Raw genomic sequence first — 16484 nt, 5'->3', positions numbered from 1 at the left:
GGGTGCTCCATGCGCATGTACCCACGCCCTGTTGATGAACTGCCGCGCATCAGTAAATGTAAGCACTACCGTCGGAAGATAGTACACTGTATAACTGCCGTGAGGGGATCGATGACTCGTCTCGACAGATGGGAAAACCTTGGTCAATGCAACGGTCATCAAGACAGATAGGAAGAGCAAGTGGCGGTGCCGGCAGTTAAACTCCAGAGTAGCGGCGTGGAGACCTGACAGCCTCCTTGCACTGTTGCCTTGCCTAGGGTTTAAATATACCGTCGTCCCCCCTAGTCAGAAAACCCGACTAGAAGATGAGGAAAAGACAGTGGTACGGACAAGATTCTACTTAGGAGACTAGTATTCAATTTAGGCCCATTTTCTGAACCTCTGGTCCTGTCTGGGCAGGACTGGAAGATGATTGTTTGGCAACGTGGCTGATGCTGGTCCATGACAACAAGATCGCGATCAGACGATTCCGGATATATCCACGCTAGATATATAGCCCTTGTTTTCCGTCCCTCAGTTCGTCTTTCCCTCCTCCTGTCGATCGGGGCCACCTTTCTCACTCTTTTCTTCTCTTTCTTCTTCCTTCTTTCACTCCTTTTTTTCGTAGATTTTCACTCTTTTATTGCGTCGGGAACGCACATGTCTCTGAAAGCTGAACTCGAAACCTGGGCCGCGGCGCTCAAAGCTTACGATGAAGAGGATTTCGAAAAGTCCCTTGATTTGTTCTCTGTGCGTTATTTAATTGCCACTTGGGCTAGATCCTTACCAGTAGCATTTGACAGCGGATCGGTGATTCGTCCAAGATCCAGACGAATATGGGTTTGATATATGCGACCCTTGGGGAGCACGAAGCGGCCGTTGAACGGTTCAATGAGGCTACCTCGATGGATGGTTATCTTGCTGTGGCGTATGTCTAATCTGATAACTCTTTCCCTCTATTTTTCTTATCTTGACGTGGTCCCGGCCCAGGTACTTTCAATGCGGCGTGTCCAACTTCCTTCTCACTCGGTATGATCTCGCATACAAGGACTTTGAAGAGGCCCTGTTGTATCTGAGGGGAAACCAGGCGATGTGCGTCGCGTTTTGGATGTCTGCTCATTGTGCCACTCGCTGACTATCTCGGCAGCAACTATGAACAGCTGGGGCTCAATTTCCGCCTCTACTCTGCTGAAGTCCTCTTCAACAAGGGTCTGTCGCAGATCTATATGGGCCGTTTGGATCCTGGGTTGGTGGATATGCGAGAGGCGAGTCGTGACAAAGCGACTGACGAACATAGTGTCATTGACGATGCAATCCGGGACCGTGGTGATGGGTACACCGTCTTCAGCATCGTGAGTCTTCTTGGGTCCGTCCATCATGGGAGTGAACCTCATCCTTGGCAGCCGGTTGGGGTCCTGTATCGTCCGTCCGAGAAGAAACTGAAGAACGCGATCACCAAAGACTACATGGGTAAAGCGGTATGCCGTCCATCTAGTTACACCTCTCATCGGCTCATATGTTCTCCAGAAACTGATCGCAGCTAGCGACCCCGGTGATGCCTATACCACATTCACCGGCGTGACATTACTCAAGCAGGGCATATCGCCATCTGGTGTCTATCTCTCTCGTACAAACACACGGAGTCCTGAGTCCGAGCCATCTCTGAATCGCAGTTTCACAGCTCCACCTACCGTATCACTCCTACCCAGTAAGCCAACTTTAGCATCTAAAACCTCCGCTAATTATCTGCCCAGAACCTGACGACGAACCGCGAGCTACCTTGACACGATCAAAGACTACGCTCAATGTTCAATCAACTGCGCGAGAACTGTCGTCCTCCGCTCCAAGCTCTGCTCCGCCCATAGTCCGAAGCAACACCGCCATCGTTGCCAGTCGACCATCGCCCAACGCAGGTATCGGTGCAATTGGCACTCCCGTACGTGGCCTCAGTGTACGCAAGCCAGGTATTTCATCCAGTCCTGCATCGCCGTCACCTCCTCCAGAACCACCGGCCAAAGGTATGGGTTCTATAAATAGTCAGTTATCGTAACCCTTGTAGCTAACCAGAGTTATAGTTACTTCCCCCTCTCAGTCTCAGGGACCTCGGCTAACGGAACTTTACGACGGCTACCTAGATGCCTACACCTCCGAGCCCCCCGCCCCGCTACCATCCATGCCACCCGATCGTGTTGCTGCATGGGCTAGCAAGAACGCCAATCCCAATTACCCTCCGGTCATTGCCCGCTCTGCCTCGCGGAGTGCCCCCGCGAGTAATTACGCGCCTAGCTCATTCGGTGGGGGGACCATGCGTAGGAAACTCACTAGACGTGGTACAGCCCGGCAGATGGTCAGCCGAGCACCGAGTTCGTACGAGGAAGAGGAGGAAGGGTATGGGAGTGGGGAGTATGAAGATGGACCGTTCGAGCTGGTCAAGATCAGGGTCAAGGTGAGAGGTATGAGTCATTTCCACTATTCTGTTGCTAATACTTTGATATAGCTTCACTACGATGACGAAGTCCGCGGTATGGCTTTATCGCCAGAGACATCGTTTGACGAGTTCATGGACAAGATCACTGTCAAGTTTGGTAAAGCCTTGAATATGAAGTTCAAGGACGAGGACGGCAGCAAGGTGACAATGAGAGACGAGAGCGATTATGAACTCGCTATCGAGACGGCGAGGGAGAGTTCGAAAGGGAAACCAGAAGGAAAGCTGGAGATTTGGTGTACCGATCGTTGATGGGTATAATATATGAGGTTTGGAGGTTAACCAAATATTAATCCTTGGATCAGGGTGTACAGCCAGGTACTTTACATTCCTGCATCTTTATAGTTTCACGCATACCTACTAGTCAACTTGCTTATTTTCGGTGCCCCTTTTGGCGTCGTAGTCTATAGTTTGGTTCATATACGGAGTTTGTAACAAGAGTGTATACCAGCTGCTTTTCCGGATTTGTTCATGTTCTGCTTAACAAAATATATTGAGTGCTACTTGACAACCTTACAAAAGAAAGGAACGACGTTCTACACCCGATAGACTCCAGCAAGGGTAAAACGAAACCACGACTGTCTGACAGAGAATGTAAGCACGAGTAAACAGTAGCACCAGGTTCGACAGAAAAGAGGGTGCTTTCTAAACCGCGGGATGTCGGACGATATGTTGTCACCGTATTACTCCCTCTCCCCCTCGAGCGTACAAACCCCCACACTCGCTGTCGTCTGGATCCGTGAGTGATTGGGGCGCTCGAAACATGTGCGGGATGATGATCTGGGCCTACAGGCGGAGAGCCCTACCCCACAGGGCGAGGCGTGCGGGGACGGAGATTTGAGCCCTTCTAGAGTCAAGTTGGATAGCAATACGTCGAACTGAGCGTGGATTATAAGTGAGAAGCAGAAGGGAAGCTGAGAAAGGTTCTCAAGACTAATGTCATATATGTAACCCACGAGGCCGCCGCGCGCACTAGGCACCTAGACACAGAAGTTGACTTGTAAATGAGCAATCTGTCCTTTGAAGGGAATATCACGGTAGCTTGCGATGTCCGTAGGAACTTCAGCATGGTTTGCGGGTGACCGTAAAACACAATGTAGAACGAAAACCTTCGCGGGTACAGAGGAAGACGGTGTGTTAAGCCGCTGACGTTTACGGCGGTGGGAGGCTCAACGTAAGATCCCGGGTATTCCAAGGAGTGTGGAGTGGAACGTTTGCATAGAATAGATCGAGTGTTCATCGTTAGAGGCCCGAGGACTGGGCGATGGCGAAGGTTGTCTGTCTGTCTCCGGGTTGGCCATGTCCCCGTTTCGGAAGCTTGCAAGATGCGCTTGTTCGTGAAATGGAGGGTATACGAGATTCTTGACTGGCAGTGAACTTCAGCCAAGGCGGTCGTTTGTTTTTGCAAGCGCACGAGGCCAAGACCAGAGAACAGCACATGCAACCACGAGGCCGCCGCACGTAAGGTGTAAACATGTTTCCCATTTTCGAGGTACGAAAGGGCGACGCTCTCCTGTGGCTTTGGAAAGTTTTAAGGGCGATCTGTCCTTTGACAATGATCACATCAGCGATGGGCTGGCGATACCCGTTTGTTTTAGTGAGGGGGTGAAGAAGTTATTCATCTAATGATGATCAGTGACGATGGCTTGAGAGGAGCGTGAATATAACCTGGTAAAGCCCCAGGGGCAATGAGCAGGATTGCTGAGGTGTCTGCGGCAGGAAATTGCAACATAAGAGTCCAAAGAGTCAGAATACCCAAAGCTTATAATATTTGATCAACACTGAGGTTGCCGCATGCATATGCAAAGCAGTCGCGAATATGTTTTTCCCAGTTTCGAAGGCCTCGGGCGGCAGGAACGAGGGCGGTGACGGAGAAATAGCGGACCAATAGTATTAGTGGGTACCTCTCAGTGTGTCACGTACTGGGATGCGGCATGAGGCAAGAGTGTGAGTAAAAGTCAAGCGATGAAGCATTAATGGGTACATACCGCCTGAGAGACCCAAACGAGAAAGGGTAACTGCGGTGAATGGTTATACCATTTGAATTCATGGCATTGGTGGGACCCTATGAACGCATCAACGCAGAGATTCAGATTGGGTTTTGTGGTCATGACATTAGGTGGAATTTGAACGCTGACCGCGCCCAATGTGGGGAACCCTGCATCTAAACAAACGAAAGGACGGGATTAGGGTCACAAAGAGCTGCATAGGGTAGGATTTTCCTTGGAGGCGGCATGGAAGAGATCCTTGGAAGCAAGGCAACCGGCAAACAGCCCTACCCTGCGTTTCAAGCAACGGCCTTCCGGGTGCCATGTACGCACTAGTTCCATCGCAAATGTTCGCCGCTCGCTCGATGATGTACAACTGAAGTAAACACTCACCTCACTTCACACGGGAATCAATGGTCGAAACGCAGCAGCACCACAGAACTTACGGATCCAGTGCTGGGATCTCATTCTACAAACGTAATAGGATTCACATTCTAGAGGAGTTGTACGACGCCACAGGGAAACCTCAACAGGAATGAAGAAGGTCTCATGTATTTTCTGTGAAAGAGTTCAGGCGTAGAGTGGATACCGGCGGCCCTTGTGAAAAGCGGTGTCACGGTGAAAGTATCCGGGGGTCAACTTGCCTATTGGAGACACAAACCTCGTGAAACTGCGCCATCACGTTGTGTTTCTCCTCCGTCACGTCATGCATCAATCTCTTTCGGTAGAACAATAAATGGCAAAATGGACGTCAGCATCAATGGCAGGTAATGCATATGGAATTATTTAGGTGTGACGACTACGTATGTGAGATACAGGTTACGGGTACGCTTGGAATAATTAACTATAAAGAGCAGACGTAGTGTGCATGAGTTATACGAATCTGAGTATGCTGACTTTTGTGGCAACGACATGCTTGCAATAGGATTAATAATCTAGATGTGAGGTATGCAAGGAAGAACGAAAGCGAAAAAAAAAATATGAACATGAGCATAATCAGAAAGCAAGGTGCTGAATGGTCTCGGGCTTCGTCGAGCCACGCCACCAACGGTCATATGCCTGGCAGAACGCAGGGATGGGCCAATACACGGGCTGAGCAATGTCCACATACTGCAGAGCCGGCGCAGAGTCAAAGAGCTTTGACACTACACTCGCGGCGTCTCTCGGAGATATGGGACCATTAGAGGAAGAGCCCCACTGCGTCGAGACCTTGAGCTCCTCGAGATGCGGAAGTTTGTCAATGCATTCAAGATCTCCGGGCTAAGATAAGAGTATCGATCAGCTTTCATAAATGGAGACCACAGTATCGATGACGAACCTTAACGCCGAACAATTCCAGTACCTTCACCTTGGAGAGGTGTTCTGCTAAAAGTGCCAAAGACGGACGCTCGTGATGTCCACCCAACCGGAACGTCTCCAGGTTGCCTAGAGGCTCCACCAACTCCGAAACGTCGGGATGCCGAACATCCTTCACATCAGATATCCAGTGCAAACTTGTAACAGTCCTCCCAGGAAGGAGGGCCTTGATCGCATCATAGTTTCCACTGAGCGTTGACAGCGCCGGGAGTGAGGACGGAGGCGGTACTTGATAGTCGGGACGCCATTGGAGATTCTGAATGGTCCGGAGGCGATGCTGAGTGGGGAGGAAATGTGAAAGCTCTGATCCTTTGCTCTCAGGAAGTACACTGCCAGTCGAGGATATTCCAACTGGCACGCACAGTCGCTCGGGATGTATGCCTCTAAAGATCCTCCGATGGACCTAAAGACGAGCATTTTGAGATTCGTGAGAGCACGGAGAGCAATCGGCAGAAGCTTCCAACACGTGTGGTCCTCCGCAATGTGGGAACGCATTAGGAAGTGAAAGCACCGCACGAGACGAGCGACGCGGGGACACGAGATGAAGCGTTGGAGGAGCAGTGTGTACGGACTCGATATCGAAGATGTTACTGACATCGCGGTAGAGTATACGCTCAGCTTCATCATGAAGGACGTGATTAGTGAGAAGTAGGGAGAGGAGGGTCTTGCGGTCGGTAACGCATTCGACGATGCAGCGGTACAGCTCGACGGGAACTCGGGTCATAGGTTGTCCTGTAGGGATAACTGAGTTTAGTTGAAAGAAAAGAGGAAAAGAGCTCACGTTATAAAGTGAAAGAGATCGTGGGGAAGGGATAGAGGAAACGGGATATCCGCTAATGACGCCCATTCTGCGAATGTTCTTATACACGACGGGGATTACTTGAGGGCGAAAACAATAAGAAGCCAAACGCCAAAATAAACGGAGCCAATAGTGACTCACCGCGACCCTGATCTCACGGCATATATTTGGTTGAAATGTCGGCAACATGTCTCGATCGCGATTGAAGCCGTGTTCTTCATTGTCAAGGGACCCTTCCCACTTTTCCACGGGACAGATGGAATTGAGATGTGCGTTTTTGGAAACCGCAGCACCGACCAAGCGCAACGCCCAGGATCTACGGACCTGCAGCTTGGGTACCGGAGGTCTTCCGCGGATGATTGCAGTAAATACCATCAGCTGCCGGAGATGTGGATCCATGCAATGTGTGACGCTCGAAACAGACAGTGACATATCCTGACACAAGAACAATTTTCTCCATTCTAAGAAGAGAATATCTAGTTTAATCGCAAGTCGTGGGAAAGGGTTCATTCCGGGTGAATAATAAGGGTCAATCAACACGCACTTGCCTGGCTGCTGTAACATGCGAACATCGATTGTCTGGACGCTTGCAGACGTGGACCATTATAGCTGCGCCCAGTGACTTGCAAATGCCATTCAGTAACCCTGCGGACACTAAGCGCGCCTACAATTTCCAAAGGCAGACGCATATCACCTCATACTTGGTGACCATCAACGTGGTGCTGTAACGGGGCAATCCCGCGACGTAAGTAGTCGACGCCGCACGGCTGGACGGTAAGGATGAAATATGTCGCAAAAAATCAATTGGGATAGACGTTCTGGTAGCCCTGAGCCACATACAGCGAACAAGCGAAGACTGTCTGGCAGCCTCGACTTTAATCGGCTTTTCCGCTAAGGAATATTGTCATTATAGGCCTCAGCCCCGTTGGCGAGTGCCACCTGTTCTAGAAAGGCAGGCCTGAATTTCTGTATTCAAAGGGGGAAGCTCCTCGCCTCGCCTTTTTGATAGATGTTGGGGATATTATATGTGAACACGCACAAGACGTACGTCTTTCAGGACGCGAATTCGAATGCATCGGAACTTGGAAGACATGCATAATAGTCGGAACCATTCGCTGATGGCGGGATGGCCATGGATGGAATAATATAATTTACCGAGAATTCTCCCGCGGCCGACGTTTCTTGCTTACCTCATCATCTAAAAAATTTCAAGCGTCGATCCCTTCCTCCATCACTGTTTCAATTTAGGCCAATATATTTTCTCCTTCAGCACACGACCATGGGTCTCTCAGGGCGCAAAGTTAAACAACGAATTTCTGCCGACCCACGAAATCTTTCTTGGGCGGATGGTATGTTGTCCAGCCACGTTTCACGCCTCAATCTTACTCGTTTCCTTTCCCCTCCCCCCTTTGAGATGCCTCAAAGTTCGGCGCGACTTATCTCTCCAAATTCGGCTGGTCATCCTCACAGGGCCTTGGCGTGTCAGGTGAGGGGAGAACATCTCATATCAAGGTGTCGCAGAAACTCGACATGATGGGAATTGGCGCCGCCCACCAGAAAGACCCCAATGGCATTGCGTGGAAGCAGAATAAGGACTTTGAAAATGTCCTGATGAGACTCAATGCCTCACAGGGAAGTGTTGAGGTTGTTGAAGAGCAGTTTGCGCTCGGTGGCCAATTTATTTCAGAGACCAAGATTGCAGACGACGGCGGTACCGACGAGAAGGAGACGAAGAAGAAGGAAAAGAAAGAGAAAAAGAGGAAGCGAGAGGAGAAGGGCAACGAGGAGGGCAAGAAGAAGACGAAGAAGACAAAACTGCACGAGGCAGAGTCCAGTGATGTAGTAGAGGAGTCTGTCGTCCCTGCTGCGAAGCCTCAGACTCAACGTGCCCTTCCTCGCCATAGAGCGTACGTCTTCTTTGATTTATGTTTTATTGACATAATATTCACATTATCGTAGTCACCGCGCCCGTGCTATCGCAGCCAAAAACCGCGCCACCACCTCCGATGCAGCCATGTCAGAGATTCTCGGGATATCTCAGTCTGCTACGCCCCAACCTTCAACGCCGGCAGAAACAGAGGAACTACCGACTCTAGAAACGTTAACGGTTTCAACCAAAAGTGTAGCGGATTACTTCAAAGAGCGGCTACTTTCAAAATCTGGCAAATCTACCCCTGCAGAAAGGATCGACGAAGAGAATGAAGCGTCTCTTGGAGGTATTGGATCAGGCTCGTCCAGAGCTGGTAAATCCACCCCTGCAGAACTGGAATCGTCGAGCCGGACCGACGATGACGACCTCCCTCGTGGAGGTATCGGATCATTCAACGCTCAACGTACCTCCGGCGGCGATGATGCCCCACCACGCATCGGCATTGGCATGTCGAAATTCTCCTCATTGATATCTTCTTCATTCCTCGCCGCCACATCAACATCAATGCTATCATCAACGCCTCTCGATGGTGATGGAGAGGCCCAGTCAGAGTCCATGCGCACCGTCAAGGAAAAGAAGCGGAAGGACAAGCAGGATAAGCAAGATGGGGATAAAAAGGGAGTTCGCAAAATGGAGATGCAGTCAGAAGGTGATGATGACAAGAAGGCGGAGAAGAAAAGGCGGAAGGAGGCGAAGAAGAGAAAGCAGGAGGAGCAGGAGGGAGATGTCGGTCCGACTCTCGACGCTGCTGAGTCGGCTGACAAGAAATCGGAGAAGAAAAGGCGGAAACAGACGAAGGAGGAACTGGAAGACGGCGGCCCGGCTCCCGAAAACGGACCTGAGGTAAAGTTGAGCAAGGAAGAGCGCAAGCGAGAGAAGAAGGAGAAGAAACGACGCAAGCTAGAATCACAGACATCTTAATATTTCATAAACAGGCATACGGTATACCCCAAGAATAGACATGTATCGAACTGCATGGCACTTGAAGTAATAATAGACGACTGACGGTTAAAACTTTGTATTTTCACAGACGCCAAGGCGAACTTATCCTTTCGAATACAAGATGATCGCGAAGTCCGAATCCTCCAATAAAACAAACTCAGTCGGGACTGGCCAAGGCATAGAAGGCGCTCTCATGACTTTCTTACCGCGTGAAGTGGTCGAAATCGTTATATCAAAAGGAGAAAAAGAGTAATAATAATATCCGCTCATTACAAGAGCTTTTTGAACACCGACAGTTCATGAAACCCGGAATCAGCAAGGAATATATCCACCAGAAGCCTGGGGAACGTTTACTTGAAACTGAACGTACGTACCCACAACGTGTTCCTCGAATCTAATCAGAAGAAGAATAGAATAATCAAGAGCACCCACTATGAAAGCCTTTTGAATACGAAGACTTACGATTCCTTAGAATAAGTACCAGGAAGTTTGGCCTTTCGGTCTGGTTCGCGACATCGAGCATGAAGGAAGTAGCAAAAGTTGAACTCGGAGATTTCAACAACGTTTATCACAGGAGTGCGTATGGAAAGCCTCCACATCGCAATCAACTCCAGTGCCGGAGCCGAGGGCGACTGCGGAGCAAACTCCTCAGCATCAGTCCTCCCGTCCCCGCGATACCCAACCAGAAATACGACAAACAATAATCTAAATTTGTGTTCCGTCCAAACCGAGGCTATGAGCGTGCCCGCCAATCAAAAAAAAAGGTAGGAAATTATGAATTATATCCACCACGAAGCGTACATGTATTTCTTGTGACTTACTAGCGAGTGCCTTGATTAACAAGAGAAATGAGTAATTATCACCGCACACTGGCTAGACTCTACAGCACGTCGGTCCGGTTCCCGGAGGAAGGAAATACACAAGCGAGAAAGCAAGCTTCAGCGACAGTGTCACAGGCGGGAGTTCAAGGAAGGTACTACCGAAGCGCTTCGCGCACCTGTGAGCCGAAGGAAATATGAATATCAGTCTAAGGTAATATCAGAACATCAGTATAGTTAACCGCTGGGCTTGGCCTCTCCCCCTAAAGTCAATACGAAACACTTCGAAATCAAGTCCACCGCGAAATGAACACCGGTGCAGAATATCTGAATACCCGCTCATCAAACCGGGAAATGAATAGCTAGACACTAGTGAATTCTTGTGACCGTTGACATGAAGGTTGACGGAAACCGCCAATCACAGCTTGAAGAATAAAAAAAGAATCCATTATGGCTACCCTAATTCCTTACCCTCACCATGACATGAACACCGAATCAGCGATCAGAAAGTTCTCCATTGCGAAGCCGATATTTACTTACCGATTTCTTGGTCTGGAGACCCTCTGGTACCCTCAAGACACCGGCACAACACCTGAGACCTAATCTTAGAGCTTCGCCACACTAGCAAGGATAGATGCATGCAAATATAGACCTATGGTTATATCTTTGGGTCACTACCATAATCGAGTGTCCAGCTTGAGACGTAAGTCCTTCCGCTCCAACACCACATCAGAAAGACCCACTCAATTACTTATATCCAGCACAAGGGAAAGGCGCTCTAGCACGATGAAACGTTAACGTTTAAACACCGAGTCCGCCCATCAAACCGGGACAAAGATAATCAATAATCAATCACATCTATGTGTGATTACTTACCATGGCATGAACCACCAAACCTGCCAATCAGAAATCCGCGTATCCAAACACCTTGTGATCCTTTACAACAGCGCGAGACATCGCCATTCGGAAGGGAATAATCGATAGAAATCGATTATATCCACTGCCCCAAACGCACGACTCCCAATCCCCATTACTTATCTTGTCCTCGCTCCCTAAACACCGATCAGAAAGTCTTCCAAGGCGAGGACCACAACATCTCCTTCTATTCCTCGAACCACGGATTATTTCTCTCCGCCCAGGAGTTTACCCGTCGTGTGGTTCAACCCATGCTTGAGTGATAGGGAATTTCTCGGTCATAGGCCTCCGGTGATATGTTTTTGGGAGGTCCTCGAAGGCGAGGGTCAGATTCCCACCTTTATCCTAACTACCCGTCCGTCCCTTCGACTCGGATTAGGTGTACTGCTCGTGACCTGTGCACTACCGACGCCTCACCAGGGTCCTCTCTAAGCTTTAAAGGACAAACTGAATGCTGGGCGAGTTGATGGGGCATGCATGAAGGTTTCGCGGACTGAGAACTGCACCCGGGGAGAAGAAGCAGATGATGAGCTTCCGACGCCATGAATGGAAGAACGCGCCAAGTAAGAATGATAGTACGCAGAGAACCAGCAAATGTGTGCATCCGGAGCCACATTGTATAAAGAAGTACCATACCTATAATCATTTGCAAAGTAGTCTTGAATTCCAGCGAGGCACCCAAAGCAAATAAAGCCGGAACATCGCGCCCCAAGTCACGATTCACAGCAGGCAAACATTCCGGATAAGAAGGAAGATTTGATATTAAGTTTCACCTACGAATCATACCCGCTGTAACGGATGGACTATCTTCTCGGCATTCGTTCGTCATTGAGCAGGTTGGTTTTCAATTGAAGGAAAATTGGCACGTCCCGACTAAGATGATACTATTCCTCACGCGGTAGTTGGAGATCCGTGATCAATGATCTTTCGAGATTATCAGCTATATTGATGAGACTCTGCGGTGAGGCGGTGGGTAGTGGCGTGAGGTGTAAGTATAGAGACAACGAGGTTGGCCTGATAATTGAAGTTGCGGTTCAGGAAACTGTGACGTGACAATGGGGTGGCCCGGGTGGCTGTGCTTCCGTCTTTAAGATTATCTTCACTACAAGCATCGCAGCGACAAAATATTGAAACAGGTAAATACAAAAGAACGATCATTTTTTCTCCAACGAGCGCGAGGATAGGTACGTATGTATCTCGAATCTCGAGCAAGAAACGAAGCCAACTTAAATATAGGAATGTGCCAGGGCCCAGGAGTACCCCTTACACGTAGCAGAACGAGAGATCTTACCGAGGATCCGTTCCCGAACCAGAACAAACATCCCGCCGCCGAAATCGATGTACAATGAATTACCTCGGGCATGATGCAATCTCAGCCCGAGGGAGGCAGTCCTTATAGAATAAGATGCACTCCGCGCAAGGGATATTTACAATAATGCGTCGAGGTTATTAACGGTTAACGGCCTACCTTGAACACCAAAATACGAGAAATTCCTAGTCATGATTCAGGTTGTCATCCTCAACACTACGTTTGTTTTATGCTGCCAGAGGAAAGGAAAAGGATATGAACTGAAGAAGGGCTATCACTGATAATAACAGTGCTAAGGTCACTTCATCCTCTCGGGCATGGGGCCGATCCCACATAGGCATCATTATGAGAAAGACCTTGTGATTCTTATGATAATGAAATGAGAAACCTTATGAAATCAGTCGGAATGGAGAAAGTCTTCGTAGGCAGTTTAGTGCCATGGAGGCAAGAAGCAGGGGTGGAAGCTTAGAGCGACTAGATGGGGGCGCTCATCCATCATCAAACTCGGAAGTGTCACACATTGAAGGTCGCCGTGTAGAAACACACGTTCCTCATGACCTTGGTGTGGATCTGCAACTCTGCTGCCCCGCAGAACACAAAGATTTTAAAGACCGCAGCTAGTTATGAGAGTGGTGGTGGTGTAAGGTGGAGGGCCACCACGATGGACGTAGTGGATTACCGTTTGCCGTACAAATGTTCTACAAAAAAATGAACCATCAAGTCAACTTGTGCTCTTTCGTAAAATTCGAAATCACAACATTCGTATTCGCGGTAAAAAACATAAGGAGCATGCTATGAATGAGGAAGTAAAAGTACATTATTTAGAGTCCTTCTTTCGTCGTTATCGTGCGCAAAGATCGGATACCACAACGAAATAGAAAAAGATAACAGCAAACAGGCCGCATAAAATATCCGGATTTACTGGTTATACTCCCATCTTCGAAAGCTCCTTCTTCGCTCTCTCAGTAAGATTTTCGCGCTTTCGGGTCTTCCTGCGACTCTCCAGATCAGCCCTCGATACTCTCTTCACATCCATCGTCCCTGTGGCTGAATCCACCAACGCCACGTCCGTAGTCAGGTAATCCTCGCTCATAATCTCCACTTGACATTCTTTCCTCGTGATATCGTATCCCCCAGGTGACCCAGCATTCCACTCCTCATTCCATGCATCCAGCACAAAGAACATCGTACTCCTAAACCGATACTTCTTCTGATAGAACGTAAGCGTCGACTTGGGAGGGACGCTCAGCGTGATCGTCTTCGTCAGCGTTTCCGTCGTCTCGTACGTCGTGAACGTCTTGGTCTGGCTATCCATACTCATCGACAGGCCCTTGAATTCGGCACCGATCCCGACAGAGTTGGTGACCTCAGAGCCTTGGGTGACTTTGAGCTCTGTCGTATACTGGAGGGAGTACGTCTGCGCCGCAGTGGTGTTGTTCTCCCAAGACATCTTCGACACCCAAGTAGTGTCAACGAGGTAGGTATCGATGGAGGCATAGAAAGCCTCGTCGCCTGGGTACGAATAGATGGTGGATCGACCGGACTTAACCATGGCATCACCACCGCTGGGCTTGTAAACCACATACTTGGAGAACTTTTCGCTCTAGGAGATCCTTTCAACATGGTAGAATACCACGAGATAATGAACGAGACTGACCATAATGATGAATGAACAATGGGATGGTCAAAAGAGATTCAGAAAATGGCTGGCTCGCTGAGAGAGAAAGTTCCAATGGTTGGATGGTTGAATGGCTGCGCTCAAGTTATCTATTTTATACCTCTCATACATTCCAGCTGTCAGATGGTGATTAAAGCTGGCACTGAAAGGGCCTGTGGAGTCATCGCGGATGCATAGTGCCACTGAGGCAGTAGAACGGGATGCTGAGGGCATCTGTGGAAATGAGATGATGTACAGATTCTTAGTCCTTGCTTACCGGTGCGTCGTACAGACTCTACCAAGCCCTTGATCCTCCTCATACATTGCACAGTTAGGTTTGTTGTAGCGCGTTAGATTGGCGGTCTCTCATTTGTCCTTCATTATCTTCGTTTTCCCCACTCGTTGAACAAAATTTAGCTTCGAAACAAATGGGGAGATATATACTTTCGTTAGCGAGTTCCTTGGCATTGCGCTTCGTCGTAAACATTACGATAATATCCAGCGCTCTTCCTACGTACTGACCACTGTTCGCCACAGGGAACACTGCACAAATAGGACGGTCTCCTCAGGCATGCAGACTCTTTCAGTGATCATCGACTGATTTGGTGGAGAAGTCGAAAGTCAGGATGGCTCCGGGTAAGAGCGAACTTGGCGGAAATGAGAGAATGGGTGTACAAACGGACTTCTGTGTGAAGGGTAAAGCACAAGGACAAGCCCGTGACCAATATGACTCGTCTTTTGACAAGGACAAGGAACCAGAAGTATGAAAGGGTAAACAGAATCCACTGTAAGGAGCAAACCTCGGGTCCGCATGCTTCGTAATAGAGGGACAGCTGAGCAGTAAGGCCTATTCAATCAGTAAGTGCAATAACAAAAAAAGCTTCCCGCGGAGTACGTGAAGCATGCTGAATCCCTTGTTTGAGCTTCAAGTTCATGATTTAGAGCCCTTGAAAGGAGTCTCGTGTTCTCTACGTCCAGCACTGACGACTTGATATCTCCTGTAGCCGAGCACTCATTAAGGGTGGAGCAGCCTAGAATATACTTCCTTCTTCTCACCTCCATTTATGCTGCGCTAAGATCGAACCTCTTGAACATGGTATGTAATGTCAGATATAGCAGGAGTCGAGGAAGACGATGAAGTGGCGGGACATCGCGTGGAAGAACGTCACGGGCATCAGCTCCAAGATCATGACCTAGCTATTTGTGCTAATATTTGGGTTCTGCTTCGTCATGCATGCAGTTTATGCATATTCCGACTTTGTGCAGTCGCCTAGGTCCTGATCTCGGATTTTCTAGTAAGTCTCGAGTACAAGGCATCCGCCCAAAGTAGCACCGCGACTATGATGGATCTCTGCATGAAGCATCCAGATCACATACCAGACGTGAAGGAGAAAGACAAAAGGGATCTGATCCTAGCTATACCAGCTGCCAGTAACGATTGGGCCTCCTTTGAACGTGGTCGAATGCGATTGAAATAACACGGCCAGATTCAGATATTCCTCGCACGGCGGAAATGAAATGAATCTTTTGACACTATTTGCAGCATTAAAGAGAGTGTGGGTTGTAACAGGGGTAGTAGAGGACGAACAAAGCGCCGACCCGAAGCCAGGCCCCCCGGGAAAAGTCGTGACAAACGGTGACCTGTGACCATCCAGGGACCCGCCGGCAGTGGCTGTACCTCGGAGAATGGAGAATCCATACCCGAGCAATATATTGAGTTAGCGTCTTCCTCAACACATCCTCCACTTGACCCAGTATTGAAAGAGAGAAAAACAACAGAATATTGAAACAATAAGAATTCCAACGCAGACTTATCCCTGCAAGCTCCAACGGGTGCTATACCAATATGCAGGATCGGATAGGCACGCAGACTCGGGTGGTATTTCGAATCTCGAGGGAAAAACGAAGCCACGAAGAGAGGAATCTGAAAGAAACCCTTACGCGTAGCCCCGGAATGAAAAGATCTTATCGAGGATCAGTTCCCGATTTCCGAAATCGATGTACAGTACAGTATTAATGAATTACCTCGGGAATGATGCATTGTGCCGCCCGAGTGAGGGTCATTTTGGAATGACAAGGCGCGGGCGAGATGTTCCAGCACATCGGCGGATCGAAGTAGAATATGAAGTCAACGGGCCCCTTCGAAAACAAAAACCGGAGAAAGGACCAGTCACGACGAGGATTCCGACGGCTAGAGACATTTCTTCCTCGACACTAAGTACCCTCAGAGAAAAAGGCAAATATATGAGCTAAGGGAGGGCCATCACCTGGGGCTCGTCATGATTTCGGGCGATGGAGGTATCATT

At 49.0% G+C, this 16484-nt stretch overlaps 5 protein-coding genes across 5 annotated transcripts; 2 read left to right on the top strand and 3 right to left on the bottom strand.

Annotated features, from left to right (window-relative positions):
- Nucleotides 1-469: 469 nt before the first annotated feature.
- EV420DRAFT_1538207 (NADPH oxidase regulator NoxR) lies at nt 470-2937 on the top strand. The gene is made up of 9 exons (XM_060472994.1): nt 470-729; nt 783-907; nt 970-1071; nt 1127-1331; nt 1383-1457; nt 1507-1687; nt 1734-1997; nt 2055-2425; nt 2477-2937. The coding sequence occupies exons 1-9, from the start codon at nt 640-642 to the stop codon at nt 2714-2716; spliced, it is 1653 nt and encodes a 550-aa protein (XP_060331311.1). The 5' UTR covers nt 470-639; the 3' UTR covers nt 2717-2937.
- Nucleotides 2938-5127: 2190 nt separating this feature from the next.
- On the bottom strand, nt 5128-6714 carry EV420DRAFT_1538197 (uncharacterized protein). Its single transcript, XM_060472993.1, has 5 exons — nt 6590-6714; nt 6377-6540; nt 6161-6282; nt 5771-6137; nt 5128-5712 (listed from the first exon to the last, which is right to left on the bottom strand). Exons 2-5 carry the CDS (start codon nt 6530-6532, stop codon nt 5449-5451), a joined length of 909 nt encoding a protein of 302 aa, XP_060331310.1. The 5' UTR covers nt 6533-6540; nt 6590-6714; the 3' UTR covers nt 5128-5448.
- A 1016-nt stretch (nt 6715-7730) lies between these two features.
- On the top strand, nt 7731-9623 carry EV420DRAFT_1538195 (uncharacterized protein). Its single transcript, XM_060472992.1, has 3 exons — nt 7731-7956; nt 8022-8514; nt 8567-9623. The coding sequence occupies exons 1-3, from the start codon at nt 7887-7889 to the stop codon at nt 9456-9458; spliced, it is 1455 nt and encodes a 484-aa protein (XP_060331309.1). The 5' UTR covers nt 7731-7886; the 3' UTR covers nt 9459-9623.
- A 1550-nt stretch (nt 9624-11173) lies between these two features.
- EV420DRAFT_1747479 (uncharacterized protein) lies at nt 11174-12244 on the bottom strand. Its single transcript, XM_060480198.1, has 2 exons — nt 11225-12244; nt 11174-11193 (listed from the first exon to the last, which is right to left on the bottom strand). The coding sequence occupies exon 1, from the start codon at nt 11856-11858 to the stop codon at nt 11562-11564; it is 297 nt and encodes a 98-aa protein (XP_060331308.1). The 5' UTR covers nt 11859-12244; the 3' UTR covers nt 11174-11193; nt 11225-11561.
- Nucleotides 12245-13294: 1050 nt separating this feature from the next.
- Nucleotides 13295-14490, bottom strand: EV420DRAFT_302061 (uncharacterized protein). Its single transcript, XM_060481597.1, has 2 exons — nt 14179-14490; nt 13295-14124 (listed from the first exon to the last, which is right to left on the bottom strand). The coding sequence occupies exons 1-2, from the start codon at nt 14179-14181 to the stop codon at nt 13447-13449; spliced, it is 681 nt and encodes a 226-aa protein (XP_060331307.1). The 5' UTR covers nt 14182-14490; the 3' UTR covers nt 13295-13446.
- Between the last annotated feature and the right edge of the window lie 1994 nt (nt 14491-16484).

This window comes from Desarmillaria tabescens (assembly GCF_030435595.1).
Source record: "Desarmillaria tabescens strain CCBAS 213 chromosome Unknown EV420scaffold_15, whole genome shotgun sequence".
Classification (NCBI taxonomy): Eukaryota; Fungi; Basidiomycota; class Agaricomycetes; order Agaricales; family Physalacriaceae; genus Desarmillaria; species Desarmillaria tabescens.
This window is presented reverse-complemented; position numbering and strand designations above follow the sequence as displayed.

Bases quoted from the DNA above. Each gene is read 5' to 3' on its own strand.
- EV420DRAFT_1538207 (XM_060472994.1), top strand. From the start codon at position 640: ATGTCTCTGAAAGCTGAACTCGAAACCTGGGCCGCGGCGCTCAAAGCT. The intron at 730-782 runs GTGCGTTATTTA...AGCATTTGACAG, and splicing joins AGTCCCTTGATTTGTTCTCT to CGGATCGGTGATTCGTCCAA. The intron at 1,072-1,126 runs GTGCGTCGCGTT...CTATCTCGGCAG, and splicing joins CTGAGGGGAAACCAGGCGAT to CAACTATGAACAGCTGGGGC.
- EV420DRAFT_1538197 (XM_060472993.1), bottom strand. From the start codon at position 6,532: ATGACCCGAGTTCCCGTCGAGCTGTACCGCTGCATCGTCGAATGCGTT. The intron at 6,283-6,376 runs GTACACACTGCT...CACATTGCGGAG, and splicing joins ACATCTTCGATATCGAGTCC to GACCACACGTGTTGGAAGCT. The intron at 5,713-5,770 runs GTTCGTCATCGA...CTCTTATCTTAG, and splicing joins TGGAATTGTTCGGCGTTAAG to CCCGGAGATCTTGAATGCAT.
- EV420DRAFT_1538195 (XM_060472992.1), top strand. From the start codon at position 7,887: ATGGGTCTCTCAGGGCGCAAAGTTAAACAACGAATTTCTGCCGACCCA. The intron at 7,957-8,021 runs GTATGTTGTCCA...CCCCCCTTTGAG, and splicing joins AAATCTTTCTTGGGCGGATG to ATGCCTCAAAGTTCGGCGCG. The intron at 8,515-8,566 runs GTACGTCTTCTT...ACATTATCGTAG, and splicing joins GCCCTTCCTCGCCATAGAGC to TCACCGCGCCCGTGCTATCG.
- EV420DRAFT_1747479 (XM_060480198.1), bottom strand. From the start codon at position 11,858: ATGATTATAGGTATGGTACTTCTTTATACAATGTGGCTCCGGATGCAC.